Genomic DNA, 14,026 nt, shown 5'->3' with positions numbered 1-14,026 from the left:
GATTGTGGCGTCAACCCGTATCAACACAGTAAGCAATAATAATAAAGTAGGAATATAATACGAATAAAAAATATAAATATAGAATAGAAAAAAAAATAAAAGAAAGAAGAGATTTAAAAAAAACTGCAATAAAATGAACAACCTCTATCTTTATCAGCCGTTCACACTCAGACAAAAGTAAGAACTTGACAACAACTCTCTCTCTCCCTTATTTGCTGCCGTCGCTTTAAAGAAATCCAGATTTGGTGTAATTTTTGAATTGTTTCGTCGGTAGCCGTGTTTAATGTGAGATAGAAGATGTGTAAGGTGCAGTAACGCGTCTGACTGCGTCTGACTGTGTGTTTGACTGTCTGTCTGACTGTGTGTCTGACTGGAGTTCAGTTAAAAAGATAAACTGGTGCACGGTGGGCATGCCAGTGCATCACCTGCACCACCAGTGTTCACCTTTGTATCTATATTATATATTTGATATTATAGTTTATATATTATATACGTATACTATATATATTGCAGCACTAAAACGACATGGTAAATTAGCCTGTAGTGTTGTATTTCATCTCGTATACTTAACCAGGCTGAACATTTGCTGTCACTTATTTTACTGCCAATAAAGAAAAGATTTAGCATTCCCCATATTATTATGAATATACCTGCTTGTTGAGTTTCCAATTTAGTGGAAATATGTTGAGAGAAATAACCCTTTACTGGCTTTATTAACCGATGGTCACATTCCTTACTAACTTAATTATTTACACTGCTAATCTCAATGAAATCTGTTTGCTGGTCTCTTGGCGTCAGACAAATACTGATACTTAATGATGAGGCTTAATGTTTAATGACACGATTCAGTCAAATTTATTCGATAACAGTTGCTTCTTCCTCCATCTCTCAGGTTCCTTATGTCACCCTTTGTTTAAATCCAGGTCTGCACCATTTCCCAGACTCCCCAGGTCTCCAGGCTTCCAGGCTTCCAGGTTTCCCAGTCAGCAGCTCCCTTCTCTGGCAGGACCAGGGGCCCGGGGGCCCGGGGGCCCGGACGGCGTCCCGGGCCCTGATGCTGTCCAATCGCCTACCCCACCCACGCACAGAAACTCTGCAGACCCTGCTTGTCATGTCTGTCCGTGGCAGTCCGTCCTGCGTGGACGTCTGGCTTGTCTCACACTGCGCTGCTGAGACGGATCCTGTTTGGGTGGGAATGGGAAAGTGCAGTGAACCAGAAACTAAACGGTCAATAATTATTCTACAGTTAATGCCTTATATACATGAACAGGTAAACAAAATAATAATAATAATAATTTTCAAACCCCAATACATTTTACACATGAATATAATTTTTTTTTAATGGTCTTCCAGGACACTCCACTACACTTTCCCCACTACAACCAACTTCAGCTGGTGTCTTGGTTTATATATATATATATATATATATATATATATATATATATATATATATATATATATATATATATATATATATATATATATATATATATATTATAATATTATAAAGGTGTCTGTATGGCTTTAAACCTTGTCTGGATTTGTTAAAAATGTTCTCCTTAAGACATTTTTTGTTTTCAAAACAGAGAAATTAGTTTTTTTTTTGTAAGCTCAACTATTCCAATACATCTGAAATTCATCCTTTTTTAAAAAATATTGCTTGTTTGAGACTGAGCATTATTTAGGCAAAAAAAAAAATTGAAAATATATATATTACATTCAGAAATACAAAAGGCCTTGACCCATGACACTGTAAATATGTTTAATTTAATGAGCATTTCCTCGGTACAGTTAATATTCGCAAGTGGATCCATTTAATTATGTCTTTAAGTGACAATGTTGAGTCTGGTAAACTCTCCCAAACATAAAGCAAAAAAACAGTTACACAGGATTTCTTTTTAAGAAAAAACTCCAAAATTCCTGTATTTGTACAAAAGCTGATTTTATTTATTTTTCCAGCAATTTAACGAAGCTAAAATGTTGTCGAATAAAACTTCTTGAACAAAATCTTCAACATGTAGTTTTGATTTCCCACCAAAAGACAGATTTTTTAGGTGTTAATTCTGCGAAATACTAAAATATTGCCTGCGATAGACATAATAAAGGAGAAATGTTTGGAAAAACAAAGATTTTACAAAGCACACGAATTTGGAAAATATATACTGACAATGTTTTTTATTTTATTGATATATTATATAATATGATAAATAAAATACATGTAAAACGAATGCACTTAAAGGGGGGATTAGTCTACGAACTGAATGGTCCTTAGAATTTGAATAGATTAAAAATAAATGAAAAATACTTTGCCCTAATTCTAATAGAAATTTAAATGGGTTTAGGACTTATTCTCATGCTAAACATACAGCCGAAAACACTATAGGCAAGAACATTGCAGGAATTTATGGTTTTATTGCGTCCAGACCATAAATGTCGGAAATCCTTGTTGTCAGTGGGAATAAAATGCACTGTTCTCCCTGCAGGCCAATCTAAAGGAAGAACTTTCCCATCGAACTAACCAAGAAATAAGCTTTGATAAGCTATGGGCCCAGCTCCTTAATTATAAATACTATAACTATAATATAGTGTTCATATGTATGTTATTCTTGTACTGTTATTATTTAGGGGGTTATAAATATAGAGTTAGTCTTTAAAGTAGCGATGTGAGTTTTATTCTGGTTTTCCTCATCCACTAAACACCGCAGTGATCCTAACTGTTTCATTCTGAGGTCAATGGTCTGGGCCTGAAGTGATCAATATCTGGTCAATGCCAATCTGATCAGCATTGATCCGAAGACATCGCCCGAGGTCAGCGTTTGTTTCACAAATGCCTCAGCAAAGAAAAAAAAAAAAAAAAAAAAGCTAAGAATTAAAATAATGTCACGTTCATGTCGTTTCAGTCCTCGGTAAAAAAAACAGTTCACGACGGGTCCGACGGTAGTTTCTGTAACATTTGGAGTGGTTTAAATGTGTGAACTCCTATAGAACACATCCAGAAAATAAACAAATAACAGCTTCCAGTTGTTTTTTTTTAATTACCAGGTATTTGTGCATTCGGGAATGTTCCGATTTTCCTCCCCAGTGTAAACGCACCTTTCAGGGGGATTACACCGGTGCTCAGATCATCATCCATAGAATATAATATTGGTGAAAAGTAATTAAAGCGTGCGTGTTTTTTTTTTTTTTTCAATAAATGGGACAAGCCTCAGTATATGGCTTATAATAATAATAATAATAATAATAATAATAATAGAATAATTGTCGCATCATTTCATTTGAGCTGATTTTAAATCCACTTTGAAACGTATATATGTATATATATATAAAAAAAAAAATAAAAATACCCAGTTTGAACAAAAAAAAGATGGCGACGGGAGCGCACGTCTCCCATCGCAGGGAACCGCTGAACGCACCGAACGGACGCCGCTGTTTATGAAAATTTACAACTTTGCGCTGGAACTTTACGAGCGTCCGGGCGCGGCGGTTGGCTGCGGCGGGCCACGTGGTCCCGGGGAACGGGAACTTATTCCCCATGAGGTTATAACGCGTGCAGCTGCTGTCTTCACCCCCCGCTCGTCCAGTTATCATCAGAAACAACCTTCCCCCTGCCTCTCCGTGCGTGCACCGCGTTATGCAATGAAAGTCATGTTCACAGGAACAGATTCACTGAAAAAAAAAAAAGAAAGAAAAAAAAATCCGAGCGACGGAGCCACTGCGCAGTCTTTTTTTTTTTTTTTTTTTTTTTTCTGTTTTTGTTTTTGTATGTCTAGCTATGCCTGCGCAATGTGGGAATGAGAAAACTCCAGGGTTGTGGAATTATTGACCTGCAATCGCCCAGAATGTTATAACCCACGCAGCGGAAAGAAACGGGAGGACCGAGGAGCGCAGCCGCCGCACACCGCACATGATGGATTATCAACAAAGGTAAGGGCGCTCAAGCTGGGCCTGCTCCCACATACAGGGCAGCCTTTTTGGCTATAGGCTGCGTTTGTTGGGTTTCAGCTTTTCTCTCAATGCAAATTTCAACTTGACCAGCATGCACGCACTACAGTGTCGCTTGGATTCCCCCTGCGGTGCCTGTGCTATTCACTGTGCTACACGCGTGACGCTGCTGCAGCGACCGTGGGCCGAAATGAAGGCCTCCGCCGTGCGTGTGCTGGGCGATAATAACCCGGCGGGCTGGGGGGAAAAGTTGAAATTGTTCAGTTGTTTCCAATGACTGACTTATCGTCACCAAAGACTGACTTGTTGGGACAACACGCTTGGTGATGAGGATGGTGACGCGTGGACCACCTCCGCGCGCCGCCGGACGCACACGCGTCCAGGATGCGGGACATGCGCACGGGCAGCGCGCGTGTCACGCAGATATCCGTGTTTTGGTTGAGATTCAGTGGGAAATGTTTTGTGCGTTTCTCGTCCAACTCGTGTCACCTCGGGGTGCCCGCGTCTGCCTGGAGACAACGCGGGTGACAATGTGAAGGAAACACCGTTTCGCTGTTGGGCCCTAAAGCCCGTGGTGGTTCCTCTTTGGTTTCCCTCTCGGAAGTGTCGGGAAGGCCTAAAGGTGTGGCTTTGGCCCATCTGCTTATTTCCTTGTACGTCTCTTATTTTAGCCCGTGGACTGGTTTGTTATTATAAAACCTTGAGTCGGGACGGTATTAAGGGATTAAGTGGGTCCATACCCACTTGTTTCAAGTTGTGCCGAGTTTAGCTCCGGCTCTGGCCTGAAGAGATACAGACTGTCGTGTTTTGTGTTTCGGGGTGTTTATTTTTATTCATTTTATATTTATTGTGGTCTGTTCTATTCTACTCTAACAATTATATTCTACTTTTTCATTGTTGTTATTATCATCATCTTTTTTTCCTGCGTTATGTGTTTCATATCACGGAGGGGGTGTAGTTTATGTAGCTGCACAACGTTTGTATTTGGGGGTCAAGACGTGCGACAAGGCAAAGACGGAATAACTCCAAATGAGCTTTTTGATTTTTTTGCAACACGATAACAGTGTAAAACAGTTATTAAACCATAAACATTGAGTTTCTATGAGTTTAGTCACAACAAGGCTGAAATGAATTCAAATAGGCTGAAAGTCAAAGCTACAGATTTCATGAAATTTCGTTTTCATAGTTTGCAGGTTCCGCCAGGGTACGCAAAGGCCTATATCAAGGCCTGTATTGTTTGTATTTTGCACCTGGATATATATTTTATATATATATAATATATTTTAGGCAATAATAATAAAATTCATAATAATAATAACAATAATAATAATAATAATAATAATATTATTATTATTGTTGTTATTGTTATTGTTATTGTTATTGTTATTGTTATTATTATTATTATTATGAATAATAATAATAACAATAATAATAATTCATACAATTAAATGTAATCATTTTTATAATAGTAAAGGATAATGGACATAATTGTTGCGGCTTGTCTGCTTTACATGTATTGTAACAGAAACGTTTTGTCTTTGGACACATACAGCCTTCAGTGAGAAGGACAAATAGAGGGAAGAATGTTTGAGCAGTTGAAAAGCGGAAAATAATAATTTGCTGATTGATGTTCAGGGTTGGTTAAACCTATAGCTAAAGTATGATTTGCAATACTTGTGTCCTGCTGAGAGGAGCTTGCGTGTGTGTGTATATATATATATATATTTATATATATATATCAATGTGTGTGTGCGTGTGCCTATGTGAGCATATATGGCACACCAGCATTAATAGGACATTGTCGTCAGGACACATTTAGTGTCTCATTCAAAGGATTGAATCCTGATTGAAACTTTTGAAATGTTTTGTTGCATTAACCTCGTGATTCCAAAATAGTTATGTTTTGCTAGTGCTGTTTTAAATGAAACATCTCAATCTTGTTTGTCAAAGGTTTTCCTAGATGACTGTGAGTGCGCGTGTGCGTGTGTGCGTGCGTGTATACGTGTGCGTGTGTGTGTGTATGTGTGTGTGTGTATGTGTGTGTGTGTATGTGTGCGCGCGCGCGCGCGCGGTTGTGTTCTGTCTGGCTCGTCGAGTAAAAACAAAAACAAAAAACTACACAAAAACCAACAAACAAAAACAACCCCCGCACAACCAAACCGACGCGTGAAGGGTTTTTTTTTTTTTATTAGATTTATTTATTTATTTATTTTTCCGGGCGGAACGTCACTCGTCGCGCGGACGCACGGAGGAGCGCTCGACCCCACCGGGGATCCCGCGCGCACCACGGCCCCCTCCCCGCGGCAGCCACGGAAGCCGCCGATTGGCCGCTCGCCGGTCACGTGGCGCGCACCCCCTCCGCCCCCACCCCTCCGCGTTCAGTCGCACCTCGCGACCCCCCTTCAGCAAAAAAGCAAACCTCGGATAAAGTAAATGGCAAAAGCGCCCGGACTATAAAAGACAACAAATCATTATTCCTCCGGAGTCTCCCCGCGGTCCGTCCGATGAGTTCCTATTTTGTCAACTCAACTTTTCCCGTGTCTCTGCCGGGGGGACAGGACGCTCTCCTGGGTCAGATCCCGCTCTACTCCTCGGGGTACACCGACCCGCTCCGACACTACTCCAATGCGGCCGCGTACGGAGCCGCCAACATGCAGGAGAAGGTCTACCCCGCGTCCTACTACCAGCAGACCTCCGCCGCGGCCGCGGCCATCTACGGCAGAGCCGGCGGCGGCGGCGGAGGCGGCGGCGGCGGCGCCCCGTGCGACTACGGCGCCGTGCACGGCGCCGCCTTCTACAAGGACTCGGAGGGCTCCTGCGGCTTCCCGGGCCGGGAGGAGCAGGCGCTGTTCGGGTCGCCGGAGCACCAGCGCAAGTCGGAGTGTCCGGAGCAGAGCGTCAGCATCAACAGCAGCATGGACGACAACAAGTCCTCGTCGCTCGTCTACCCGTGGATGCAGAGGATGAACGCTTGCTCCGCCGGTGAGTCCCCACCCCCCGGCGCCCTCCTTTGGGCGCTTCTCTCTCCCTCTGGCTGTCAGGTCCTCGGTGCGCGCACTTCTGATTCCCATCTAGTCTGTGTCACAAGTTGATTATTCTACTTAACTTATGTGGGGGGAAAAAACAGCATAGAAAATACGACTGATTGTAGACGTGGCAAGAAGCCAAAGTCACGTTTATTTCAAGTGAATTTTCACCCACGGGGGTTTTAACGCAAACGGACCACACAAAATGGAATAAAATAAATGATTAAATAATCACAGAGATAAAAGTGCATATGGTTGATAACAACTCAGAGCTAAAATTGCGTAGACCTGATAATAAATGCAATGTTTATACATGACACCCACACCGCAGATGTCACATATAATCACTCATACATACAAAGTCATACGCGAATAACCACAAGAAGTGCGCACATGCAGGCGAGTCGAGGGCACAATGCGGTGTATTGACATAAACACGCGTTTTTAAGATAAAGGAGATTAAAAAAAACAAAACAAAAAAACAACAACAATTACCCTTCTCCATAGCCTCCTCATGCACTTGAATACTTTAGCTGCCTGCAACATCAGCACCACACAAACAACCACGGCCTGCAAGTCCCACGTCAGATGGCCCTTTTCATGACAGATCGTTTATGAGTAAACATCACATGGGGCTTTTTAGTAATATACGTGTAATTTGATTGTTAATAAATACAAAACCCCATAAAAAAAAAAAAACCCATACAATTAAATCAGACCGCTTTGAGGGAAAAACCTTGCAAGAGAGATCCTGATCTCAGTGGGACTTTATCCGAATAAACAAACCACAATCATAATAATCATAATAATACACATACACGCACGTGCACACTGGCTCTTTAAATGTGTATTTTCTTGCCCCCTCCCCCCCTCCTCCCCGCAGGTGCATTCGGGAACAGCGGCCGCAGGGGCCGACAGACCTACACCCGCTACCAGACCCTGGAGCTGGAGAAGGAGTTCCACTTCAACCGGTACCTGACCAGGCGGCGGCGGATCGAGATCTCGCACGCGCTGTGCCTCACGGAGCGCCAGATCAAGATCTGGTTCCAGAACCGGCGGATGAAGTGGAAGAAGGAAAACAAACTGCTCAACCCGTCCAAGGCGACGGAGGAGGAGGAGGAGGGGGCCGAGAAGGGCTCGAGCTGAGACGGACACTGGCGCCGGCGCGCACCCCACGCCCTCCCCGAGTCCAGAAATGTGAATTGACGCTGTACTATTCCTCTGTAGATAGACCCCAGTGAACATGGTGTGTAGGAAATTAGACTATAATCCGAATTATCCGTCGAACCAGGTCCTCCTTTGTTTGTGTCCGTGCTCGTGTGCTTATGGGGACTATGCAAATTTGCCAAATGTAAATAAATACATTCTCCGTGTTTTTTTGTTTTTTTTTTTGTTTTTTTTTTTCCTTCCCCCCAAACGGTTGTGACCTCAAAACTGTAGAACAACTTTATCCCCTCCCCTCGACATGTAACGAGGCTCAAGGCCTCTACTGTACATTGTGTGTTGTAGGTTAGTCCTATCACCTTGTTGTTTACAGCTCTGCCATGTATCAACAGCATTTTGTACATTTAAAAAAGAAAAGAAAAAAAACCCTACATGTTATTTATTGTCATTCACCTGTGTGTTAAATGCACATCTGGATATTGTGTGCAATATTCCTTAGGTAATTGTACATAGAAATAAAGGCTTTTGTGTAAATACATTGGAAATCTGGCGGTGTCATTACGGATGAAAACGGGGCGAGTGAGTGTTTTATTAGTGATATTGTTGTCATTATCATCGTATATATTGAAAAGTAAAGTCAGCTGTCACACATAAACAGGCTTATACTGAATATAGGCCTTTTTCTAACGGATGGATATGAAAATAAATTCGTTTAATTACAATGAAAAACACAAATACGACACGGCGACATTACAACGTAAATACTGGCATGTTACGCAGCCGGTGTTTTATTTAAGTTGGGGTGGTGCGCGCGTAACACGACGAGCCTACGTGACAACACGTTACATAAATGATAAACGAGCGCAGGCCCCGGGGGAAAAAAATAAAAATAAATAAGAATAAAATAAATAATAATACCCACCCCCGCACCCGACGCCACCCCGGCGCGCCGGAAGATGGCGCTCTCTACCCGCACGGGCCACGCGGGGCGCAGTGGGGAGGCAACCATTGACTGGGACCTAACGACCGTCATTTCGTCATCATTTGTAACCATAGAGCATGAATTACCTCTCGAAGTCATCAGTGAGAATTTACGACTGGTCAACAAAGGCACGTGATTCCACAACGCGCTCCCATATTTGGCCGCATACCTGGCAAAGTACAGTAAGGGCTCCATCGCTATAATTCATGATTGCATCATAAATCGCGCAGGCGTCGGGATTACAGCGACAAAGATCTACAAATCGAGGCTTTAAAAAACCAAGCAAATGAGCTCTTACTTTGTAAACTCGTTCTCGGGGCGTTATCCAAACGGCTCCGACTATCAGTTACTAAATTATGGGACTAACGGCGCGGTGAGCGGCTCGTTCAGGGACCCCGGCGCCATGCACTCCGGGTCTTTCGGCTACAACTACAATGGCATGGACCTCACCGTGAACCGCACCGGCAACACCGGCGCCCACTTCGGGCCGGTGGAGGACGGCGTCCGCGGGTTCGGGCAGGACGCGCGCTACAGGCAGCCCAACTGCGCGCTCGCGTCCCCGGATCCCGCCCCGTGCGCCGCGGCCGCCGCCCGGGAGCCCCTGGAACTAAAAAACCCCTCTCCGCCGTCCGACCGGAGCGCGGCGTCCGCCGGCAACGGCAACGGCCTCGGCAAGAGCAACGGCGCCCATTTCACGGAGATAGAGGACGTCGCCGGCGTCACCTCCGAGACCGAGGAGGGCGCGCACGGCAGCGGCGGCGGCGGCGCAGGCGGCGGCGGCGGCGTCGGCGGCACCGGCGCGGCGCCCCGGGCTCAGCAGCACCAGGAGCCCAACGCCACCTCCTCGACCCCGACACCAAACGATTGCCAAACGCCACAGATATTTCCCTGGATGCGGAAACTGCACATAAACCATGGTACAGATCATTCTACTATTGTGCTTTGTGGGTGCGAGGGGGGGGTCAATGCTGCCAATTCCAAGGGTCATCCCAGATCAAGTGTTGCATGATTTAAACACACATGCGGGGAAGTGTTGGGTGGAATAGTTATTATTATTATTTTTTTTTTTGGGGCGGGGGGGGGGGGGGGGTTGATACGAATAGAAAACCGTAGGGTGGAAATGATTCGGCGCGCCGTGCGTTTTTTGGGGATGCATGGAGAGGGGGGCGGCGGGTTGGGGTGGGGGTTGGTGGGTGGTGGGGGGCGGGGGTTGAATCGAGGGGAATTCGCATGCAATCGGGGCTGATGGTCGTTGCTTAATTTTTTTTTATTTTTTATTTTTACCCCCCCCCCCCCCCCTCCCCCCCTTTGCATGGCTTCTCTCACGAACTGTGTAGATATGACCGGACCTGACGGGAAAAGGGCCCGCACCGCGTACACCCGCTACCAGACTCTAGAGCTGGAGAAGGAGTTTCACTTCAACCGGTACCTGACCAGGCGGAGGAGGATAGAGATAGCCCACACACTGTGCCTCTCGGAACGGCAGATCAAAATCTGGTTCCAGAACCGCAGGATGAAGTGGAAGAAGGACAATAAACTGAAAAGCATGAGCTTGGTCACCGGGGGCAGCGCCTTCCACAACTGAGTTTTTGGATCACTTGCAGGGGGGGGGGGGGGGGTAATAATAATGGAGTTATTATTATGGGGTTGCAGAGAGAGGGGTGGCGGGTGGGTGGGAGGGGGTCCGTGAGTACTGTAAAGCTATTGAAAAGCAGCACCTTCCAGCATGCAATTGTCTTGAAATACCATTTTAGTTCTACTCTTGTTGTACTATGATAGCCTAGTTGTCTTTATTTGGAAATGATGAGAGGTGTAAATAATATTATTGGGGGTGTTGTTGTCCGTTTTGCTCTTTTTGGAGGTCGCCATTCCTCGCCCTGAGCTCTTTATTAGTAAATCCAGTGTACAGTTGAAACGTTTCCAAATCATATGCTGCTCTTATTCCATTGAATGTAAAACCTTGTGTATTATAGGGCCGTTCGAAGCGCTTTAGTGTGACTTTAAATGCTGTGGCCAGGCCATAACTTTCATAATAAATAAGCCAACGTGTAGGTGGGCTATAGGCCATTTTGTGCATCTGTTGTTTTAGAATTATGAACAATGTAAATGTGCTCAACCTGTCAATGTGATGATTTTTTAGTGCAGAGGGTTATTCTGTGGATATAGGCAGTGATGTGAGCTTTTCTCGCCTAATAAGCTTTTTTTTTTGTTTGTTTGTTTTTTTTGTATGTGTAAGTGAAGTCATAGCGCTTGAAATAAAGTTTCTCTCAAATGCTTTACATCTGTTTAAATAGTGCAATTAATTCGCACATCGGTTGATATAAATGGCGAGTCCTCGGGTTATATTTGGGACGCGGCATTTGCAACAAGACTTGACACATCCGCTTAAGAAAACGATAATCGTAATCATAAAAAAACAAAAACAAAAAAAACCCACCACAACACCGCCGGTAAAATTCAGACCAACTTTAAGAGAGGAAGCAAGAAAAAGAAAAATGAACAAAGAAATCATTCTATTTCAGTCAGGGGATCAACTCCGAAAACCATCCGCTTTGTCGTTAAAACTCGCAGCATAATTTGTCAAAGTTGATCCGGTGGCTCTTTTTCTCTTTGTTTTTTTTTTGCCCCCCCCCCCCCCCCCCCCTCTGCAGTGTAAGAGGTTTTAATAAAGATCTGACATTTCAAACTCACCTCGTCTGACACACGGTGCGTTAGAAAACTCTGCTGAGGAAAATCCAAACGAGGCTCTTTACAGGGTTACAGGCCTCGCAGGCGAGACCCGAACTTGGCCAAAAATCCCCCCTCGCCCACGGTCCTATAGGCCTATATTCCTATACAGACCGTGGAAAAAGTCACGTGAGGTCCATAAAGTTGCTTTTATGGTTTTGGGGAGTAGACAATGTACTATATAATTCACAACCTTGAATGAAAGTGACGGCTTAACTGCGTCGATGGGTGGACTGGTTGGACTGGCGATTTGGTGTCCAGTCCAGTCCAGGTTTACGCCAATAACATTTTCCTTAATGCGCCCTGCTTTGAATTTTACAAACACACATTCCCATGGACTGGGTTGTTAGAGTTATGCTTATAAGTTTTGGCCTGCGCGTCACATTAAAAATATGACTTTGTCCCCTGCTTTCAATTTGAGGAAAAGGGGAAATTCACAAGCAGAGGAGCAAAATAACCTAATTATAGTATATTAAATCCGGCATGGAGCACATTGTGGTGCACAGGGAAGAAAACAAAACTTAAAAAAGCAAATATACACACGTGTACATAATAAAAGCACAAATACACACGCATCAAGTACGCCAAACAAAACAAATAAAAATAGGAGAAAACTAAAAAACAAAAGACCTTTACAGCCTAGATTTATAATTTGCTATTTAAATGTTTAATAGTTTAAAAAAAAGTTAGGAGGCTCCTTGGAAAATGCTCTTGCCAAGTGTCTTTATTGATCGTGTTAGGCCTTCTATTATTATTATTATTACTTTTATTATTATTATTATTATTATTATTATTATTATTATTAGATATTTAGAAATAGCTATCAAAGGTGATACTCGGCGGAAAATGATCAACACTGGCCCTTAAGACTTAAAAAAAAAAGGCATTTGTGGGGTTTTCATGGAACGAACTTGAGCAAGGTCCTGAGGTGATTTATCCACACCCACGGAGCGTGTCACGCAGCGGCCAGAGGTGAACTGCTGGACAACTCGGGATCCACTTCATTCACACATATTAATCATGCTGCGGGAGGCTGTTCCACCCTCGATCAGTGATAATCAAATTGTATTTTGTGCAATCCCAACCCAGGGAATATTCAGTGCCGTTTCATGAATCTTCAAATTTGAATAGGAATAAAAAAAAAAATCAACATAAAAGGGTTAGGGCGTAGCCTATACTTAAGAAAAAAAAAAAAAAAATATATATATATATATATATATATATTTTACAATATTACCACTTATTTCAGGTGAAAATGATTCTACCGGTGTGTGCTGTGGAGGTCCAGATATTTCACATATTCATACCTATTAAGTGGCAGTTCAAGCAGCGTAATGAGCGTTGCATATTGATATGGGTAATCAGTGCCCGGATCCAATGAATTATTCATAGGGAGGGATCATCGCCGGGTCAGGAGACGGTAGACTACCGGGACAGAAAGGACCAGAAAGCCCGGACCGGGCCCGGTGCCGCCACGCTGTCGTCCACAAACCGCATCGGACGCACAATGTAAATAAGAAAAAAAAAATTGAAGGACTCATTGATCGATGTTGTTTTTAGGAGCGATGTCGGAAGTGGGCCTGCGTACAGGCCCTGCGCAAATCAAACGACGCGCAGTATATTCAGTACACAAACTATAGGCACTACAGTCGAAATACCCTATATTAAATTATTTAGATTTATTGTGGTATTTTTATTTTTATATCTTTAGAAAGTCATAGTCTTCGCATTTCCAAATCTCCTTTATTTGTCCTTCTTTATTCCGCTAATTAAGCAAGCCTCAATGCGGAGGGATTTGGGAAATGGAAAACACAAAGGATCAACTGTCACATTTATTTAAACTAAACGCGTAATGCTTTTTATTATTTATATGCTGCCTGTTAGATTGTGGTGAGCGTCCGTCCTGAGGATAAACGCGGCGCCGCTGTCCACGTTGCAACGCGCCCCTCGGCCACTAGAGGGCGCCTTAGACCGGCTCGGAAATGATGGATAGTTTCTTAACGACGTTCTGCGCTCATTTGGGGGCGTGTTGCACTCGGAATAATTAAACCTGTGAACGCACCGTGTTGTCTCAAGAGGAGGCACTGGGCGTAATGCGAACGCCAGGAACTTAAACAGGCTACTTAGGTTTTAGTCCCCTAAATATTCTATATGCTGTGAGACTTACACTCTCAAGGTCTCAATT

General features: G+C 43.6%; 2 protein-coding genes across 2 annotated transcripts; both read left to right on the top strand.

Moving 5' to 3' along the window:
* Window positions 1-6,446: 6,446 nt before the first annotated feature.
* Window positions 6,447-8,114, top strand: hoxb6b (homeobox B6b; the record flags this gene model as incomplete). The annotated part of the gene is made up of 2 exons (XM_080021092.1): window positions 6,447-6,924; window positions 7,852-8,114. 2 exons carry the CDS (start codon window positions 6,447-6,449, stop codon window positions 8,112-8,114), a joined length of 741 nt encoding a protein of 246 aa, XP_079877218.1.
* A 1,243-nt stretch (window positions 8,115-9,357) lies between these two features.
* Window positions 9,358-10,699, top strand: hoxb5b (homeobox B5b; the record flags this gene model as incomplete). The annotated part of the gene is made up of 2 exons (XM_080021096.1): window positions 9,358-10,031; window positions 10,452-10,699. Exons 1-2 carry the CDS (start codon window positions 9,401-9,403, stop codon window positions 10,697-10,699), a joined length of 879 nt encoding a protein of 292 aa, XP_079877222.1. The 5' UTR covers window positions 9,358-9,400.
* Between the last annotated feature and the right edge of the window lie 3,327 nt (window positions 10,700-14,026).

This window comes from Zeus faber (assembly GCF_960531495.2).
Source record: "Zeus faber genome assembly, chromosome: 20".
Taxonomy (NCBI): Eukaryota; Metazoa; Chordata; class Actinopteri; order Zeiformes; family Zeidae; genus Zeus; species Zeus faber.
Note: the sequence above shows the minus strand (reverse complement) of the source record. Positions and strands in the feature narration are given on the sequence as shown.